Raw genomic sequence first — 16,354 nt, 5'->3', positions numbered from 1 at the left:
GGCAAGCAAAAAAAAGAAGACTAGAGCAGGGAGCATGTCTATGTTCCCCGGGTCCTATGTTCCCCGGTAGCGATAGATAGTCAGACCACCAGCCCTGATTCCAAACTCTAACCGTAACCAACTTCGAAAGAGTCGCCAAGCTTAACCAGTTCGAAACAAGGCAGACATTAATAATTAATAAAATAATAAAAATGTATAAAAATTTCAATCAATCAATCTGGGAACATAGGACCCGGGGAACATAGGGATGACCCCCTAGAGCATAAGCAGGTAGCATACAGTATGCAAGTAGAGACACTAGGACTCTGTAGATAATAGCTAACGTTATCTTATTAGCAGAAAATGGGCTAAATATTGCTCCCAAAGTTCAGCAAAACTTTGACAATAAAAAGGCCATATTCAAAGGTTACTTGTAAAATCATTAATATCAGTCTTGCATATTGGCTGTTGACTACCTTAATTCACCAGGAATCTATCAAAATCTATATCCGTCGATCACTAATACCTGTTCACATGGTTCAGTATAAATCTTGCTTACTGAAGTCGTCACGGCTTTCAGATAGGTAGCTGTAACTCTACCTCTGCGCTCTGGGTAAATTGTACAAACACCAGCGAGCCCAAAGCAAACCATGTCCTATCTGAAAGGAACTTCAATCCAACTCCTGATTCCTAAATGACACCCAGAACATTGCGCTATATAGACCCATCTCAAACCCTGCCCTCTTTTCTTGATCCTCCAATCACAACTGTCATTTCAGAGGAAGGCTGTGATTGGAGGATCAAGAAAAGGGGGTGGAGTTTGAGATAAGTGTATTAAGTAGGATTGGATAGATTCGTTCTATTTTCTTCCCCCCTGCAGAGTCATCGGATGAAAGCTCTCTGGCCACCAGCCCCCTCAGACACCGCCTGCCTCAGTCCATGAAGATCGTCCATGAGATCATGTACAAGGTGGAGGTCCTCTACGTGCTCTGTGTGCTGCTCATGGGCCGACAGAGGAACCAGGTGAGGCGCTGTCCAAGCGGAGTGGAGCTCTCAAGTTGTTGTTTAGATTACATTAAAATGTATTGTCATTATACAGCACAGTGCAACAGCAATGAATGAATTATTTTATTTTGAATGTTTACAAATACAAATAAATAAACATAAACAAATCATTTTTCGACAAATAAACAAACTAAAAGGATGGGTTTGAAGCCGAAGGCTTATAGAGCAACCTACCCCTAATTCAAAAGCAAATTCAAAAAAGTTAGTTTTCAAAATACCGTAATTTTCTGACTATAAGGCGCACCTGAATATAAGCCGCAGCAGCTAAATTGAATGATGTGTACATATATAAGCCGCACTGGTCTACCATCATCCCTGTACCGAAGAAACCCTCCCCAACATGTCCAAATGACTACAGACCGGTGGCACTCACCTCTGTGGTCATGAAATGTTTTGAGGGGCTGGTCAAGGACCACATTTGTGCCTCCCTCCCCAGTGATATGGACCCTATACAATTTGCATACAGGACAAACAGGTCCACTGACGACGCGGTCTCCCAGGTACTGCACAGCACCCTCTCCCACCTTGACCGTCAGAAGGGGGGCTATGTGAGACTGTTGTTCATTGACTACAGCTCAGCGTTCAACACCATAGTCCCCACCAGACTGGTGGACAAGCTGATCGAGCTGGGTCTGAGCTCCGCCCTGAGCGCCTGGGTACTGGACTTTCTGAGTGAAAGACCCCAGGCGGTCAGGGTGGGGGGTCAGACCTCCAACACCATCACCCTGAGCATCGGGTCCCCCCAGGGCTGTGTTCTAAGCCCCCTGCTGTACTCACTCTACACACACGACTGTGTGGCCAAGTTCAGCTCCAACTCCATAGTGAAGTTCGCAGACGACACGGTGGTGGTGGGGCTGATCTCGGACAACGACGAGAAGGCCTACCGGGAGGAGGTTGAGGTACTGGAACGCTGGTGCCAGGACAACAGCCTGCTCCTGAACATTGGTAAAACCAAGGAGCTGATCGTGGATTATAGGAGAGGACAGCAGGAGACGCACACACCACTGATGATTAACGGGGCTACCGTGGACAGGGTGAGCAGCTTTAAGTACCTGGGGGTCCACATCTCAGAGGACCTGACATGGTCAACACACATAGACACAGTAGTAAAGAAGGCGAAACAGCGCCTCTACCACCTGAGACAGTTAAGGAAGTTCAGAGTATCGGGGAAGATACTCCAGTCCTTCTACTCAGGAGCTGTAGAGAGCATCCTGACCGGAAACATCACTGCCTGGTATGGAAACAGCACGGCACAGGACAAGAAGGCCCTACAGAGAGTGGTGCGCTCAGCCGAGCGTACCACGGGTATTGCACTACCCCCCCTGCAGGTTCTATACAACAAGAGGTGCAAATCCAGAGCCTGCAGGATAATGAAAGACCCTCACCACCCCAATAACAGCCTGTTTCAGCTGCTGAGGTCAGGCAGACGCCTGCGAACCCCAGCTACTAGGACAGAGCGGCTTAGGCTCAGCTTCTTCCCCCAGGCCATCAGAGCCATGAACAATGAACATTGAGTGCTCAGAACATTGAACTATCCACACACAAGCACACAAGAACACACACACGACACGCACGCTGTGCACGCTCACACACAAGCAGCCACTTAACACTTTAACATGAGCGGGCACACACTCATGTCGCACACACGCACACTTATGGCCAAAGGAAAGGACACTTTAAATTAGAATAACAGGAACAGTGTATTGCACTACCAAAGCTAACTAGCATGTCCCATATGCTCTGTAAATAACTATGTACAGATACCGAGATGTCACTCCATGTTACCTGTTACCTGTTTACTGCACAATGTTGTTTTTTCATTTTTTGATTCTATTATATGTTGTACCACTGTATTGCACATCGTTGCGGGCAAGACCACCCGCATTTCATTGTATACCTGTATGCCGTGACAATTAAAACTCTTGACTTGACTTGACTTGGACTATAAAAGCCGCAGGTGTTTTTTTTTTTTTTTTTTTTTTACGATTTTCTTTGGTGTTTTTTTTATCACTTTATTGCGACTGGGCAGTCCAGTAGAGAGAGACAGAGGAGGAATGGGAGACAGAGTGGGGGGTAGACATTCGGCAAATAACGACGGGTTCGGGAGTCGAACCCGGGTCGGCCGTGTCGCGGCTGAGCGCGCTATGTGGTTCGCCACTGGGGCGCCCCTAGCCGCAGGTGTTTTAATGTTCAATTACCATATGTAAGGGTTCGTGCACAGAGGGGATTGTCGGGAAAGAGATGGCTGTTTGCGGAAGCTCCCATTTATTAACATTTTTGTTTAAACAGTAACGGTAGCTAGGTACAAACGTTAGCTCACAGAACGATAGCCACGTTAGTTAGCCAGTGCCAGCTAGGTAGTGGTACTAACGCCAGCTCACAGAACGATAGGCAGTTAGCCAGCGCCAGCTAGGTACTAACGCCAGCTCACAGAACGATAGCCAGTTAGCCAGCGCCAGCTAGGTACTAACGGCAGCTCACAGAACGATAGCTAGCCAGTTAGCCAGCGCCAGCTAGGTACTAACGCCAGCTCACAGAACGATAGCCACGTTAGTTAGCCAGCGCCAGCTAGGTACTAACGCCAGCTCACAGAACGATAGTTAGCCAGCGCCAGCTAGGTACTAACGCCAGCTCACAGAACGATAGCTAGTTAGCCAGCGCCAGCTAGGTACTAACGCTAGCTCACAGAACGATAGCCAGTTAGCCAGCGCCAGCTAGGTACTAACGCCAGCTCACAGAACGATAGCTAGTTAGCCAGCGCCAGCTAGGTACTAACGCTAGCTCACAGAACGATAGCCAGCACCAGCCTAGTACTAACGCTAGCTCACAGAACGATAGCCACGTTAGCCAGCACCTGCGAAATCGAATGCTAAACTGATATCAGGAGCTATCAGTAGCTAGATAACATTAGACAACGCCTCATGCATTAATAAACTAAAGTGAATAGTTCGTTGACTGGGTCATTTTGTTTAATGCTTCAGTTATGTTGAAAGAGGAGCTCTGAGCTGCTCATACACTAGACTCTTGCCGTAATGGTTTGTTGACGTGGGTCTGTGAGGGGGAGGAGGAGGGGCAAGGCGTGCACTGCTGCAGCAGATTTAGGAGTCTGATCTGACGGTCACAGAGCTGAGGGAGCGCGCCCAGTTAGCTGTAAAAATCCATAGATTAGCCGCACCGTTATATAAGCCGCAGGGTCGAAAAATGGGGGGAAAAGCCGCGGCTTATATAAATTACGGTATATATATAAAAAATCAACAAATCAACAAAACCGATCCCCAAAAAAAGAAAAAATGTGCACGATAAAACAAACAAACTAAAAATCAACAATCAACAAAAACTGTTCCCGAAAAGAACATAAGCCAACATAGGAAAATCAAAACTTAATCTGCAATACCAGACTTTCATGGTAGAGAAAAAAACAGATTCTACATGTACACTGTAAGAAAAAAAAACCTGCAAGAAAACGGTAAATGTCTGGCATCAATGGGTGCCAAATACTTACTGTCAAAATACAGTAAAATCAAATACATTTACAGATTATAACCCTTACAAATTTGACTAAGATTCTAGAACCCTGTTTTTAAACACTTAAAAATACTCCTGCTGTTTTTAATTTCATCCCGTATATTGTTCCAGAGTTTCACTCCTTTAACTGACACAGACATACTTTTAAGTGTGGTTCGAGCTCTAGGCTGTTTCAAATTGAGTGTTGTTCTTAAATTATACGTCACCTCTCGTTCTTTAAACTAAATTTGTAATTTACATGGCAGTTGATAACTTCTAGCTTTAAAAACTATCTCTGCTGTTTTAAAATCTGTTTGTGTAGGATGGAGATAGCTAACATTGTTCACAACTAGGGATGCTCGATATTGGCTTTTTTACCTATACCGATATTGTCCAACTCTTAATTACCGATATCAACCGATACCGATATATGCCATGGAAATGGAATATTTCCTGGGTAAATAAAGGTTATAGAAATGTAAAGAAAAAAAAAATATTTTTTTTTTGAAAACCAATACCGATATTTTCCGATATCACATTTTAATGCCCATCGGCCGATAATATCGGACATCCCTATTCACAACCCTTATTGCCTTTTTTCTGTAAAATAATAATAGGATTCAGATTAGTTTTCAAGTCAAGAGATTTATTTGTCACGGCATACAAGTATACAATGAAATGCTTGGTGGTCTTGCCCGCAACGATGTGCAAATAACATATAATAGAATCAACATTGTGCAATAAACAAGTAACATTGTGCAATAAACAAGTAACATGTTAGGGCATATCGGTATATGTTATTTACAGAGCATGGAGGACATACTAGGTCCTTTGGTAGTGTCTTTCTGTACATGCTAATTTATACAATCTCCGGTTATACTATACTATTTTTAAAGTGACCCTTCCTTAGTGGCCATAAGTGTGGGCGTGTGCAGCATGAGTGTGTGCCTGCTCATGTTAAAGTGGCTGCTAGTGTGTGAGCGTGTACAGTGAGTGTGTTGTGCGTGTGCTCATGTGTGCTTGTGTGTGGAGAGTTCAGTGTTCAGGGCTCTGATGGCCTGGGGGAAGAAGCTGAGCCGAAGTCTCTCTGTCCTAGCAGCTGGTGTTCGCAGGCGTCTGCCTGACCTGAGCAGCATGAACAGGCTGTTGTTGGGGTGGTGTGGGTCTTTCATTATTCTGCAGGCTCTGGATTTGCACCTCTTGTTGTATAGAACCTGCAGGGGTGGTAGTGCAATACCCGTGGTACGCTCGGCTGAGCGCACCACTCTCTGTAGGGCCTTCTTGTCCTGTGCCGTGCTGTTTCCATACCAGGCAGTGATGTTTCCAGTCAAGATGCTCTCTACAGCTCCGGAGTAGAAGGACTGGAGTATCTTCCCAGATACTCTGAACTTCCTTAACTGTCTCAGGTGGTAGAGGCGTTGCTTCGCCTTTTTTACGACTGAGTCTATGTGTGTTGTCCATGTCAGATCCTCTGCGATGTGGACCCCCAGGTACTTAAAGCTGCTCACCCTGTCCATGGTAGCCCCGTTAATCCTCAGTGGTGTGTGTGTCTCCTGCTGTCCTCTCCTATAATCCACGATCAGCTCCTTGGTTTTACCAATGTTCAGGAGCAGGCTGTTGTCCTGGCACCAGCGTTCCAGTACCTCAACCTCCTCCCGGTAGGCCTTCTCGTCGTTGTCCGAGATCAGCCCCACCACCACTGTGTCGTCCGCAAACTTCACTATGGAGTTGGAGCTGAACTTGGCCACACAGTCATGTGTGTATAGTGAGTACAGCAGGGGGCTCAGAACACAGCCCTGGGGGGACCCGATGCTCAGGGTGATGGTGTTGGAGGTCTGACCCCCCACCCTGACCGCCTGGGGCCTTTCACTCAAAGTCCAGTATCCAGGCGCTCAGAGCGGAGCTCAGACCTAGCTCGATCAGCTTGTCCACCAGTCTGGTGGGGACTATGGTGTTGAACGCTGAGCTGTAGTCAATGAACAACAGTCTCACATAGCCCCCCTTCTGACGGTCCAGGTGAGAGAGGGTGCTGTGCAGTACTTGGGAGACCGCATCGTCAGTGGACCTGTTTGGCCTGTATGCACCCTGTAGGCCCCTGTAGGCCCCCCTACACCCCCTGTAGGCCTGTATGTGTTTCCCCAAGTTTCTATACAGTAAGTTAGATATGGTAATAAAAGAGTACAATAAATTGTGTATAATTATCTCAAATGTAATACGTGTCTGGTTTTTCTTAAGATACGCGCTGTTTTTTTCTTTACATAGTTAATGAGTTTTCCAGCTGAGGTTTTGCTCTATCACGACACCCAAAAAAGTATATTAATTTACTCTTTCAAGATGAACATTATCTATGCATATCTCTACTCGAGTATCCGGATGTATTTTTTTATTACCAAACAAAATAAAATTAGACTTACTTATATTTAAGGAGAATTTGTTAGTATCAGTGCAACAGCAATATACAATAGGTGGTTAAACTGGGTACAAAACATACAAATTAGTACTACGGAGTGTAGGGGAGACACAGGAGAGACCGTTCGCTGGGATTCCATCCAAGTCCAACAGGGTCACATGGGATTCCAGAGGTGGGGGGTGTTAAACCTTTACCCCATCTGGGGTAGTGTTGGGTACTGTTCACATTTGAACCGATACCGGTACCAGTTCCTTCAATTCGGTATCTGTATCCAACGGTACCTTTTTTGGTACTTCCTTTTGTTATTACTCTCTCTGTAATAACAAAGAATTTAATTTCAGTTCTAAAAAAATAAAAGTCCAAACTTCTCAATTTCGACATTGTTATTTATTTAGAATATTCATTGTTGTAACACACCACACAAAATAAATCCCATGAGCATGTATTATGTTTTTAAATGTTTAAATATCAACATTATGTGGCCATCCTCAGTAAACATTATCAAACTCCTCTGAGCTCGTCTGGTCTTTCCAAATACCCAAGAGACAAGACAGTAATATATATATATTTGTGGAAAAGGCTCCCTCTTGTCTAGTATATTACACTATTATACTAAACATGTAAAGGTACCGAAATGTGGTACCGATTTGATCTAGTGTGAATCGGTACTTGGTATTACTGATGTAATTCGGTCGGTTAAAAAGTACAGAGTTTGGTACCCAACCCTAATCTGGGGACACGCTTTCTTACTTTGTCATGAACCTTCCTCCCCTTAATGTGTCTCTCACTGCAGGTCCATAAGATGCTGGCTGAGTTCCGTTTGATCCCCGGGCTCAACAACCTGTTTGACAAGCTGATCTGGAGGAAGTACACCACCTCCAACCACGTGGTCCACGGCCAGAACGAGAACTGTGACTGCAGCCCTGTAAGAAACCCTGCGTGATACTGACTGGAAGCTGGAAAAACACCATGATTACAAAAGAGAATAATAACTTTATTTGTATAGCACCTTTCATACAGGGGATTGCACTTCAAAGTGCTTTACATCAGTAATAAATTAGACCTAAAATCTGTGTAAAACAAGCAGCAAGAGCAAAGCATGAAGTGGGATAAAAGAATGCAGATATATTAATCAAAATCATATCGGAACCTCATGTTCCAATAGGCTTCTTGAATTTCTGTAGTCTGTTACAAAACATGATAAAGGTCATAGTATGCACCCAGCGGATAGTGGGGCGTAGAAATAAAAATAAGTTAAATAATAGCAAGGGTAAAATGAGCACAAAGTGCAGACATATAAAATCAGTTTTTCACATTAGGATCTAACATCCCACTTTGTTTATGGTTTGATTCAGTTTTAGTATAATAGAATAGACAAGAAATGAGCACATAAAGTGCAGACATATAAAATCTGTTTTTACAGTGCAATAAAACATTTCTGGATTACTGTTCCAACAGTTCAAAGTCATCTTTACCTTCTGTTTGGTATCCACAGTTTAAAACCTGACAGTCTTCAGAGGACTTTCTATATTGCTGTTGAGATTTATTTTTACAGACATTCTTTGAGGATGTTTACCCCCACCTCTGGGTTTTCCTGCATTCCTAGAGTTCTCCTCTTGCCTTTGCCACAGCCTTGACTCGTGTTCTCTTTCCAACAGGAAATATCCTTCAAAATACAGTTTCTGCGGCTACTCCAGAGCTTCAGTGATCACCATGAGTAAGTCACCTTCCAACAAGGCCTTCTACGTCTTGAATGCTCTCCTAGCGAAGCTTGGTGTTTATAACCACATCTCTCAGCATTCCTAGCAGGTCTGAGGTCTGCTTAAGTCATGGCTAGAAGGCATCCTGCATTTTTACTCAACGTTATCTAAAAAAAAAAGTATAAAACAAGAAAAAGAAAAAAACGATTTTAATCTCATTTAGGTTAGGCTAGGACATGATGTCTCCAGGGAGGTTACGATAAGGGTTAGGTTTATAATAGGGCTGTCGATCGATACAAATATTTAATCACATTAATCCATAGTTTACTTTGATTAATCTCATTAATATGGGCCCTGCACTGGCTCCCCATCGCTGCACGAATCCGCTTCAAGGCCCTCGACCGGGCATATTGCGCAGGGAACGGCTCCCTCCTACCTCTGGTCAATGGTCTCTAACTACACAACCTCAAGACCCCTCCGCTCTACATCCTCTGGCCGACCAATCATTCTTACTGTCCTATACTGCCATACACTTCTCCTACTATACTAATATCATGTCTTATGTCTATGCACTCAATACTGCAGCACCCAAGTTCCATCACTGTTTGATCATTGTTACTCAGCTGAAAGAGTTGTACCCTTCCTGCTGACTTGTCGTACAGAACTTGTAAGTCACTTTGGATAAAAGCGTCAGCTAAATGACTAAATGTAGATGTAATATTGGCGGCAGACACAGACATACAAGAAAAATCTGTCTGAAGTCGGTCATCAAAATTACATTTATTTTTCTTCATATATGAACTGGCATGACTGAATGTTTGTACAGTTTTACAATTAATATAAAAAAATAACATTGATAGCCCTAATTTATAAACATTTTAGGTGAGAATTACAATGATTTCAACGAAAATGCGGATGCCCTCTCTTGCCATGACCTTCTGCAAAGCTGTCATAATTATCCTAGTGGAAAACGTGCAGGAACCGTCTGAACCCTGACCCCTCTCCCCAGGAACAAGTACCTACTGCTGAACAACCAGGAGCTGAACGAGCTCAGTGCCATCTCACTGAAGGCCAACATCCCCGAGGTGGAGGCCCTGGTCAACACGGACAGGAGCCTGGTGTGTGATGGCAAGAAGGGCCTGCTCACACGCCTGCTCACCGTCATGAAGAGAGAGCCCCCGGACTCGTCCTTCAGGTGAGCATGTCAAAGGTCCAGGGGTCTGGATGATGAAGAGCTGTGTGAAGCTAAGCTAATGGCTATGTGTTCATCAAGCTGTGTTCACAGGGTTTTCTTTTTCCCCACCAAAGACACCAGCTTTCCATTGGTTCCTATGGAACGGCGTTCTCTGGTGTAGAGGTGGGACAAAAGATCCATACTGCGTCGTATCGCCGTACTTCCTCTTGTGACACGTTATCGATACTTTATTGATATTTAAATACTTTTGCTTTTGCTTGACAATACCATTTTACTGCAATCAAAATTATTGAAAATTAGGTGAACAGACTGAAGAGAGATATTCTGATTTATTTTCTACCTGGGCGGGTCTTAATATACCTGCCCTCAAGGTACCGAAACGCAGCACCAATTGATCTAATGCAGGGGTTCTCAAACTTTTTTATACCGCGACCCCATTTTATTTAGAATTTTTTTTGGCGACCCCACACTTAATGTATCACGTAATTTCAACGTGGAAATAAGGAATATCAAAAAAGCACACGTTGTTGAACTTGATCATGCATGTTTATTAGAAAATGAAATTACAGCACTGTTATCAATTAAATTAATTCATATTATCAACAAAAGCAACGGAATTGTTTCTGTATACACATTTATAAAACAAGGCATATTTAGCCAAAATATGTTGCCAGAACATGAAAAGAAAATGCGCTCACGTGCGCTTTGGCCGGAGATCCGCTTATACTCCGCTTATCCGGCCTCACGCAGGTATTGATGAGAAGGGGACAAGCTTTCTCAGCGCAGCATTACACAACACTGGGTACTCGTTCCGGACTGATATCCAGAACTTTGCGAGGGCCTGTCCAGTGAACTTGACTTTCAGTAGCTCGTCACACGAAAGACGAATTACCCCAAAATCTCAGCTGATTAACCTGGAGTGTCGCTAACGGAGTTTTGTAATCCAGCTCATTATCAGCACATTTATCTGCCAATGGGTTATTTTTGTCTGCAAGGAAAATCTGCGCTTCTTCTGAGTTAAAAAAGGCGATTTAATACTCTGCCTCGAGATAGCCACCTCACTTCATTGTGGTATAGCAGCTGGTTGGTTATGTGCAGAGCCCATTTCATCGCGACCAACCGGCACCGCTTCTGACAACGAACCTATCCATTGCGAGTCCAGTTTACACACAAAAGACCAGACCCCCGGCCGCCTCCCGCGATTATACAGGATGTAGTGAGATGTGTATTGGAATACTGTGTCGGCCTCCGTTGATGAAGGGGCGAGACATGGCAAATACACACAGCTGCCGGGTGGAAAACATGATCAGAGTTTCTTTAATTTTTTTTGCCAATGCCCACTGTCGCCTACCCGCGACCCCACTTTGGGTCGCCACTCGTAGTTTGAGAACCGCTGAATCGTGAATCGGTACTCAGTACCGATGTAATTCGGTCGGTACCCAACCCTAATCGTATGAACCCAGACTAAAGAGACCTCAGTCTCACCTGGCTATATGGAAATGAGAAAACTCTGAATGTCTGTAATTATTTTTTCACAATTGCCTGTCTCTCTTCTGGTCTGTCCCCCCCCCCTCTCTCTCTTTCTCTCTCTTCTGGTCTCTCCCCTCCTCTCTGTCTCTCCCAACACATTCTGTCTCTCTTCTGCTCTCCCCCCCCCCCCCCCCCCTCTCTCTCTCTGTCTCTCTCTCTCCCAACACGTCCTGGCTGTAGGTTCTGGCAGGCCAGGGCAGTGGAGAGTTTCCTGAGAGGAGCCACCTCCTATGCAGACCAGATGTTCCTACTGAAGAGGGGGCTGCTGGAGGTGAGAGCCTGATCTGAACCTCAGGGATCTTGCATGTCCCTACACTTCACAATTATAAAAGATGAAAGACAAATATGTGTTTATAGACGTTTATAATCCTATTTTTACAGTCGTTTGTGACTCTGGATAAGATGACAAAAACGTAAATACAAGGACACACTGTGTCACAGATGCAAAGCATGAGGACAGAATTCTCTGAACATAAAGTCAATGTGCCATGCCTGTGAACCGTCACTAGGGGCAGGTCAGCTAACTATGAGTGGGTGAAATATAAACGGATGGATGGATTTCGAGTCTTTGAGGTGCTTCACATTGATTACATTAGATTCAAATATATTGTCATTATACAGCACAAGTACAGTACAGCAAAAAGAAGTTTGGCATCCAACCAGAGTGCAAATGTAGCAGACATGAAAAGGCTAAGGGTGGTCAATAATTTTTTATTTTTTTTTTTTTCAATAACGTTTCATAAAAATCTTAGTCAAACCTTTAGTATTATGGATATTAAACATGCTGGCAGAGTACATGCATCCATGTTGTCGTAAACATTTTAATTAAATAATCCATAGTCGCCGTGGGAAGAGATGAAATAAAAAATAAAATCTGTGCACGGAGACCAGCAACAATTTTTTTCTAACAGAAACCCATTGGGGGGTGCGTCAGCTAGGTCGGGAGGTGACGGGGTGCATGGCCAAAAAAGTTTGGGAACCGCTGGACTAGAGTACGGTATATGGGTCAGACAGTGAAAGCTGTAGGTAGCTACATATGATCACCTGGTGGAATCATGACCGTCCCCTCTTTTGTATCCCCTCCTCTGTCTCCCTTCCTCCATCTCCCTTCCTCCTCCTCCTCTCTTCTGTCTCCTTCCTCCTCCTCCCCTCTTCTGTCTCCCTTCCTCCTCCTCCCCTCCTCTGTCTCACTTCCTCCGTCTCCCTTCCTCCGTCTCCCCTCCTCTGTCTCCCCTCCTCCGTCTCCCCTCCTCCTCCCCCCCCCCCTTGCAGCACATCCTGTTCTGCATCATCGACAGTGGCTGTAAGTCCAGAGACGTGCTGCAGAGCTACTTCGACCTGCTGGGAGAGCTCATGAAGTTCAACATCGACGCCTTCAAGAGATTCAACAAATACGTCAATACAGAGGAGAAGGTACAGTGCTTATATCCTCCGCTCTGCCCAAATGATACGTCACTCTGTGTTGACTTTGTTTTTCTTTTAAAAAACCTTTACACTATTCGTATTCACAATTGACTTTATACAGTTGAACCTGTAGATTATTGCATACAGTTTAATTTGGTTTCTGTTATTAACACTTTCAATGCCCAAAACGTCATATCACGTTTTATCAGCCCAATGCCTGAATGCCCATGACATTTATTAGCGTTTTATTTTTTTATTAGCAATCTGAATTCATATTTCATCAACCGAGTCTCCCGTTGGTATGCAGCCCCTGTAGGAGCTCAGATGTGAAAAAACGCCCCCTATCGTCTCCCAGATGGTAATGCACCCTTTTGGAATGGACTCAATAAAAATGGATGAGAAGAAAAATCCGGAATCCACATTTTACTTCTCAGGCATGTAACCCGAGCCGATCGGATTCATTGTGGAGCCTCAGAACAGTGTGGAATACGTTCAGTATGTAGCGTTGGATCAATAAAAGCGATCGATTTTTGGAATGGCGATCAGGAATTGGAATGATCTTTTTGGAGAACATCTGATCTGAGGTAAGGAATCTATTTTACAAGTCTTGGGATAATCAGAGTTGTATTCGCTGAGATCTCAGCGTTCGACCTGTGTGTGTGGGCGATCGCTTTGAGGAAATCAGAGAATCGATTTTTCAGATCGCCTATATAGCGTGCATACGTACACATATACTATCGATAATCTAGCGTTTATTTGAAAACTATTCATAAATAGGCCGAAAAATGTCATTTTTGTGTATTCTAGAATATTCCAGTAAAGGGCGATTATCATGGAATATTTATATTTTCCTTGAAAACGAGGGCTTTTCAAAATGCTATAAAACGAAAATGAACCGATAAACCGACAATGTTGACTGGAAAACGAGTCATTGATAAGCGACGGGCAGATTAGACACATAGCCATAATTTAAAACATAGATTAGGCGTTATTAACGCTAACATTGAAGTGGTAAATCAAGATTAAGCTTGGGCTCTGAAAGTGTTAAAAATATTATTTAGTAAACATTAAATTGTAATAATAAAGTTCAATTGTTAAAGGTGGGCTTTTCTTCTTCAAATCAAATCGACCCAAATCTTGGTTAAAATGTTATGATGCTAATAATTCAATGTAAACGCTGCGTGTAGTTCCAGACGTTCCTGACTCAGATCAACAACTCTCTAGTGGACTCCAACATGCTCGTCCGCTGCATCGTCCTCTCCTTGGACCGCTTCGAGAGCCAGACGGAGGACGTGAAAGGTACAGCCAGCCGTCTTATCTTGGCAGATGAGTTCTGTACTGTAGGCGATATACAGCTCAGGGTATGAAACTAGGTATCTGTTAACATGGTATCCTGATCCATATCTGTTGGATTAAATTGCAGCTGGGGGAGCTGCTAGCAACTTCAGCACCCAGAAACGAACAACTCGCTCATTCGTGTCAAATAGCTGAGATTTTGGTCACAATCGATGGGTATGATGCTAGATTGTATAACGTATATCATGCCAGTTAGGGTACCTTATGTATACTGCACTTGTGTACCGGTATACTAAACTTTAGGGACTGTTGGAGTTCATTCCATGAGCTAGTAGCATCAAAGTAAAATGCAGATTTACCCTGTTCAGAGCAAACTCGCTCATATCCTTATATTCAGTTAATTATATTGTTTACACTGCTTATTTTCATCTTCACTATAATTGTATTGCCTATATTTGTCTTCTGCTATTACCATGCCCAAACCTCTACCTCCCCTCCCACATGCTGCCTGCATTTCCCCAAGGGGATCAATAAAGGAATATCTTATCTTATATGATAAAGTATTGGGTCCAAGTGAAAACAACCGTTATCATCCTTTGAATAATGGTTGCTGTATCTTTTTTGCAAGGCAAAACAGAGTGAACCTCAAATTGCTCTCAAATGTCCTTTTTTAAGAGGAGTGTTTATGTTGTGTGTGTTTCAGTGGTGGAGGTTCTGTCTGAGTGCTGTCTGCTCTCCTACATGGCCAGAGTGGAGAACCGGCTGTCCTTCCTCTTCAGACTGGTGAACATCATCAACGTCCAGACGCTCACCCAGGTCTCACCTCCTCTAGTGATTTCTCATGTATTCACCCAGGTCTCACCTCCTCTAGTGATTTCTCATGTATTCACCCAGGTCTCACCTCCTCTAGTGATTTCTCATGTATTCACCGAGGTCTCACCCCCTCTAGTGATTTCTCATGTATTCACCCAGGTCTCACCTCCTCTAGTGATTTCTCATGTATTCACCCAGATCTCACCCCCTCTAGTGATTTCTCATGTATTCACCCAGATCTCACCCCCTCTAGTGATTTCTCATGTATTCACCCAGGTCTCACCTCCTCTAGTGATTTCTCATGTATTCACCCAGGTCTCACCTCCTCTAGTGATTTCTCATGTATTCACCCAGGTCTCACCCCCTCTAGTGATTTGTCATGTATTCACCCAGGTCTCACCTCCTCTAGTGATTTGTCATGTATTCACCCAGGTCTCACCTCCTCTAGTGATTTGTCATGTATTCACCCAGGTCTCACCTCCTCCAGTGATTTATCATGTATTCACCCAGGTCTCACCTCCTCTAGTGATTTCTCATGTATTCACCCAGGTCGTGTAACCGATATTGTATTTCCACAACAAATAAAGCTCAGCATGGGAAGCACTAGATGTGTTTTTAATATTCCTTGCTTTCTTGGGGGCGACAGTGGCTCAGGAGGTAGAGCAGTCGTCTGGTAATCGGAAAGGTTCCCGGTTCGACTCCCGCTCCTCCCGGGCAGCGTGTCGGAAGTGTCCTTGAGTGAGAAACTTAACCCCCTAACTGCTCCCGATGAGCAGGTTGGCACCTTGCATGGTCCGCTCCGCCGTCTGTGTGTGAATGTGAGGGACAATATTGTAAAGCACTTTGGATAAAAGCTGCTATATAAATTGACCATTTTTGCCGTCCTCCCGTCTCCCCCCGCACCCCGTCTCCTCTTCTCCCCCCTGCGCCCCCGTCTCCCCTCCCCCCCAGGAGAACGTGAGCTGCCTGAACACCAGCCTGGTGATCCTGATGCTGGCCAGACGGAGGGCCAAGCTGCCCTTCTACCTCAACGCGCTGCGGGAGAAGGAGTACGCCGAGAAGTACCCCGGCTTCCTGCTCAACAACTTTCACAACCTGCTGCGCTTCTGGCAGCGCCACTACCTCAACAAGGACAAGGACAGCACGTGTCTGGAGAACGTGAGTTCCACCCCCCTCCCCCTCCATGCCATGTGACAGAGCGAGGCCGTGGTGGTTTGTGTTCTGTAAAGAGGTGGAGCGTGTTTGTAACCTTTTTAATTGAAATAACGTTACTTCTGCTGAGGCTTCAACGTTGGGCTCATATAGACCTCCTTGTCAAGTTTCTATTGCTGCTATGAGACACTTAAAGGTGAGGTAGGCTATTCTTTTTTTAGAACCATTTTAGAACCAACTTTATTTAAACTCGGGAGTCATTGAGGGAGACCCTCATTTTCAATGGCGCCGAGTGTACAGAGCATT

At 44.4% G+C, this 16,354-nt stretch overlaps 1 protein-coding gene across 2 annotated transcripts in view; it reads left to right on the top strand.

Annotated features, from left to right (window-relative positions):
* Positions 1–16,354, top strand: part of trpc4apa (transient receptor potential cation channel, subfamily C, member 4 associated protein a) — a 68,762-nt gene that overhangs the window by 40,005 nt on the left and 12,403 nt on the right. For both annotated transcript variants that reach the window (XR_014619786.1, XM_084316471.1), the window contains exons 9-17: positions 860–1,002; positions 7,752–7,883; positions 8,617–8,675; positions 9,668–9,853; positions 11,564–11,654; positions 12,656–12,796; positions 13,975–14,086; positions 14,787–14,899; positions 15,848–16,054. Coding sequence is in view for 1 of the 2 variants with exons in the window: in XM_084316471.1 (XP_084172597.1) it covers positions 860–1,002; positions 7,752–7,883; positions 8,617–8,675; positions 9,668–9,853; positions 11,564–11,654; positions 12,656–12,796; positions 13,975–14,086; positions 14,787–14,899; positions 15,848–16,054 (1,184 nt within the window). In the remaining variant the exon portion in view is untranslated. The remainder of the gene's footprint in view (positions 1–859; positions 1,003–7,751; positions 7,884–8,616; positions 8,676–9,667; positions 9,854–11,563; positions 11,655–12,655; positions 12,797–13,974; positions 14,087–14,786; positions 14,900–15,847; positions 16,055–16,354) is intronic.

Source organism: Notolepis coatsorum (assembly GCF_963971535.1).
Source record: "Notolepis coatsorum genome assembly, chromosome: 6".
Lineage (NCBI taxonomy): Eukaryota > Metazoa > Chordata > Actinopteri > Aulopiformes > Paralepididae > Notolepis > Notolepis coatsorum.
Note: the sequence above shows the minus strand (reverse complement) of the source record. Positions and strands in the feature narration are given on the sequence as shown.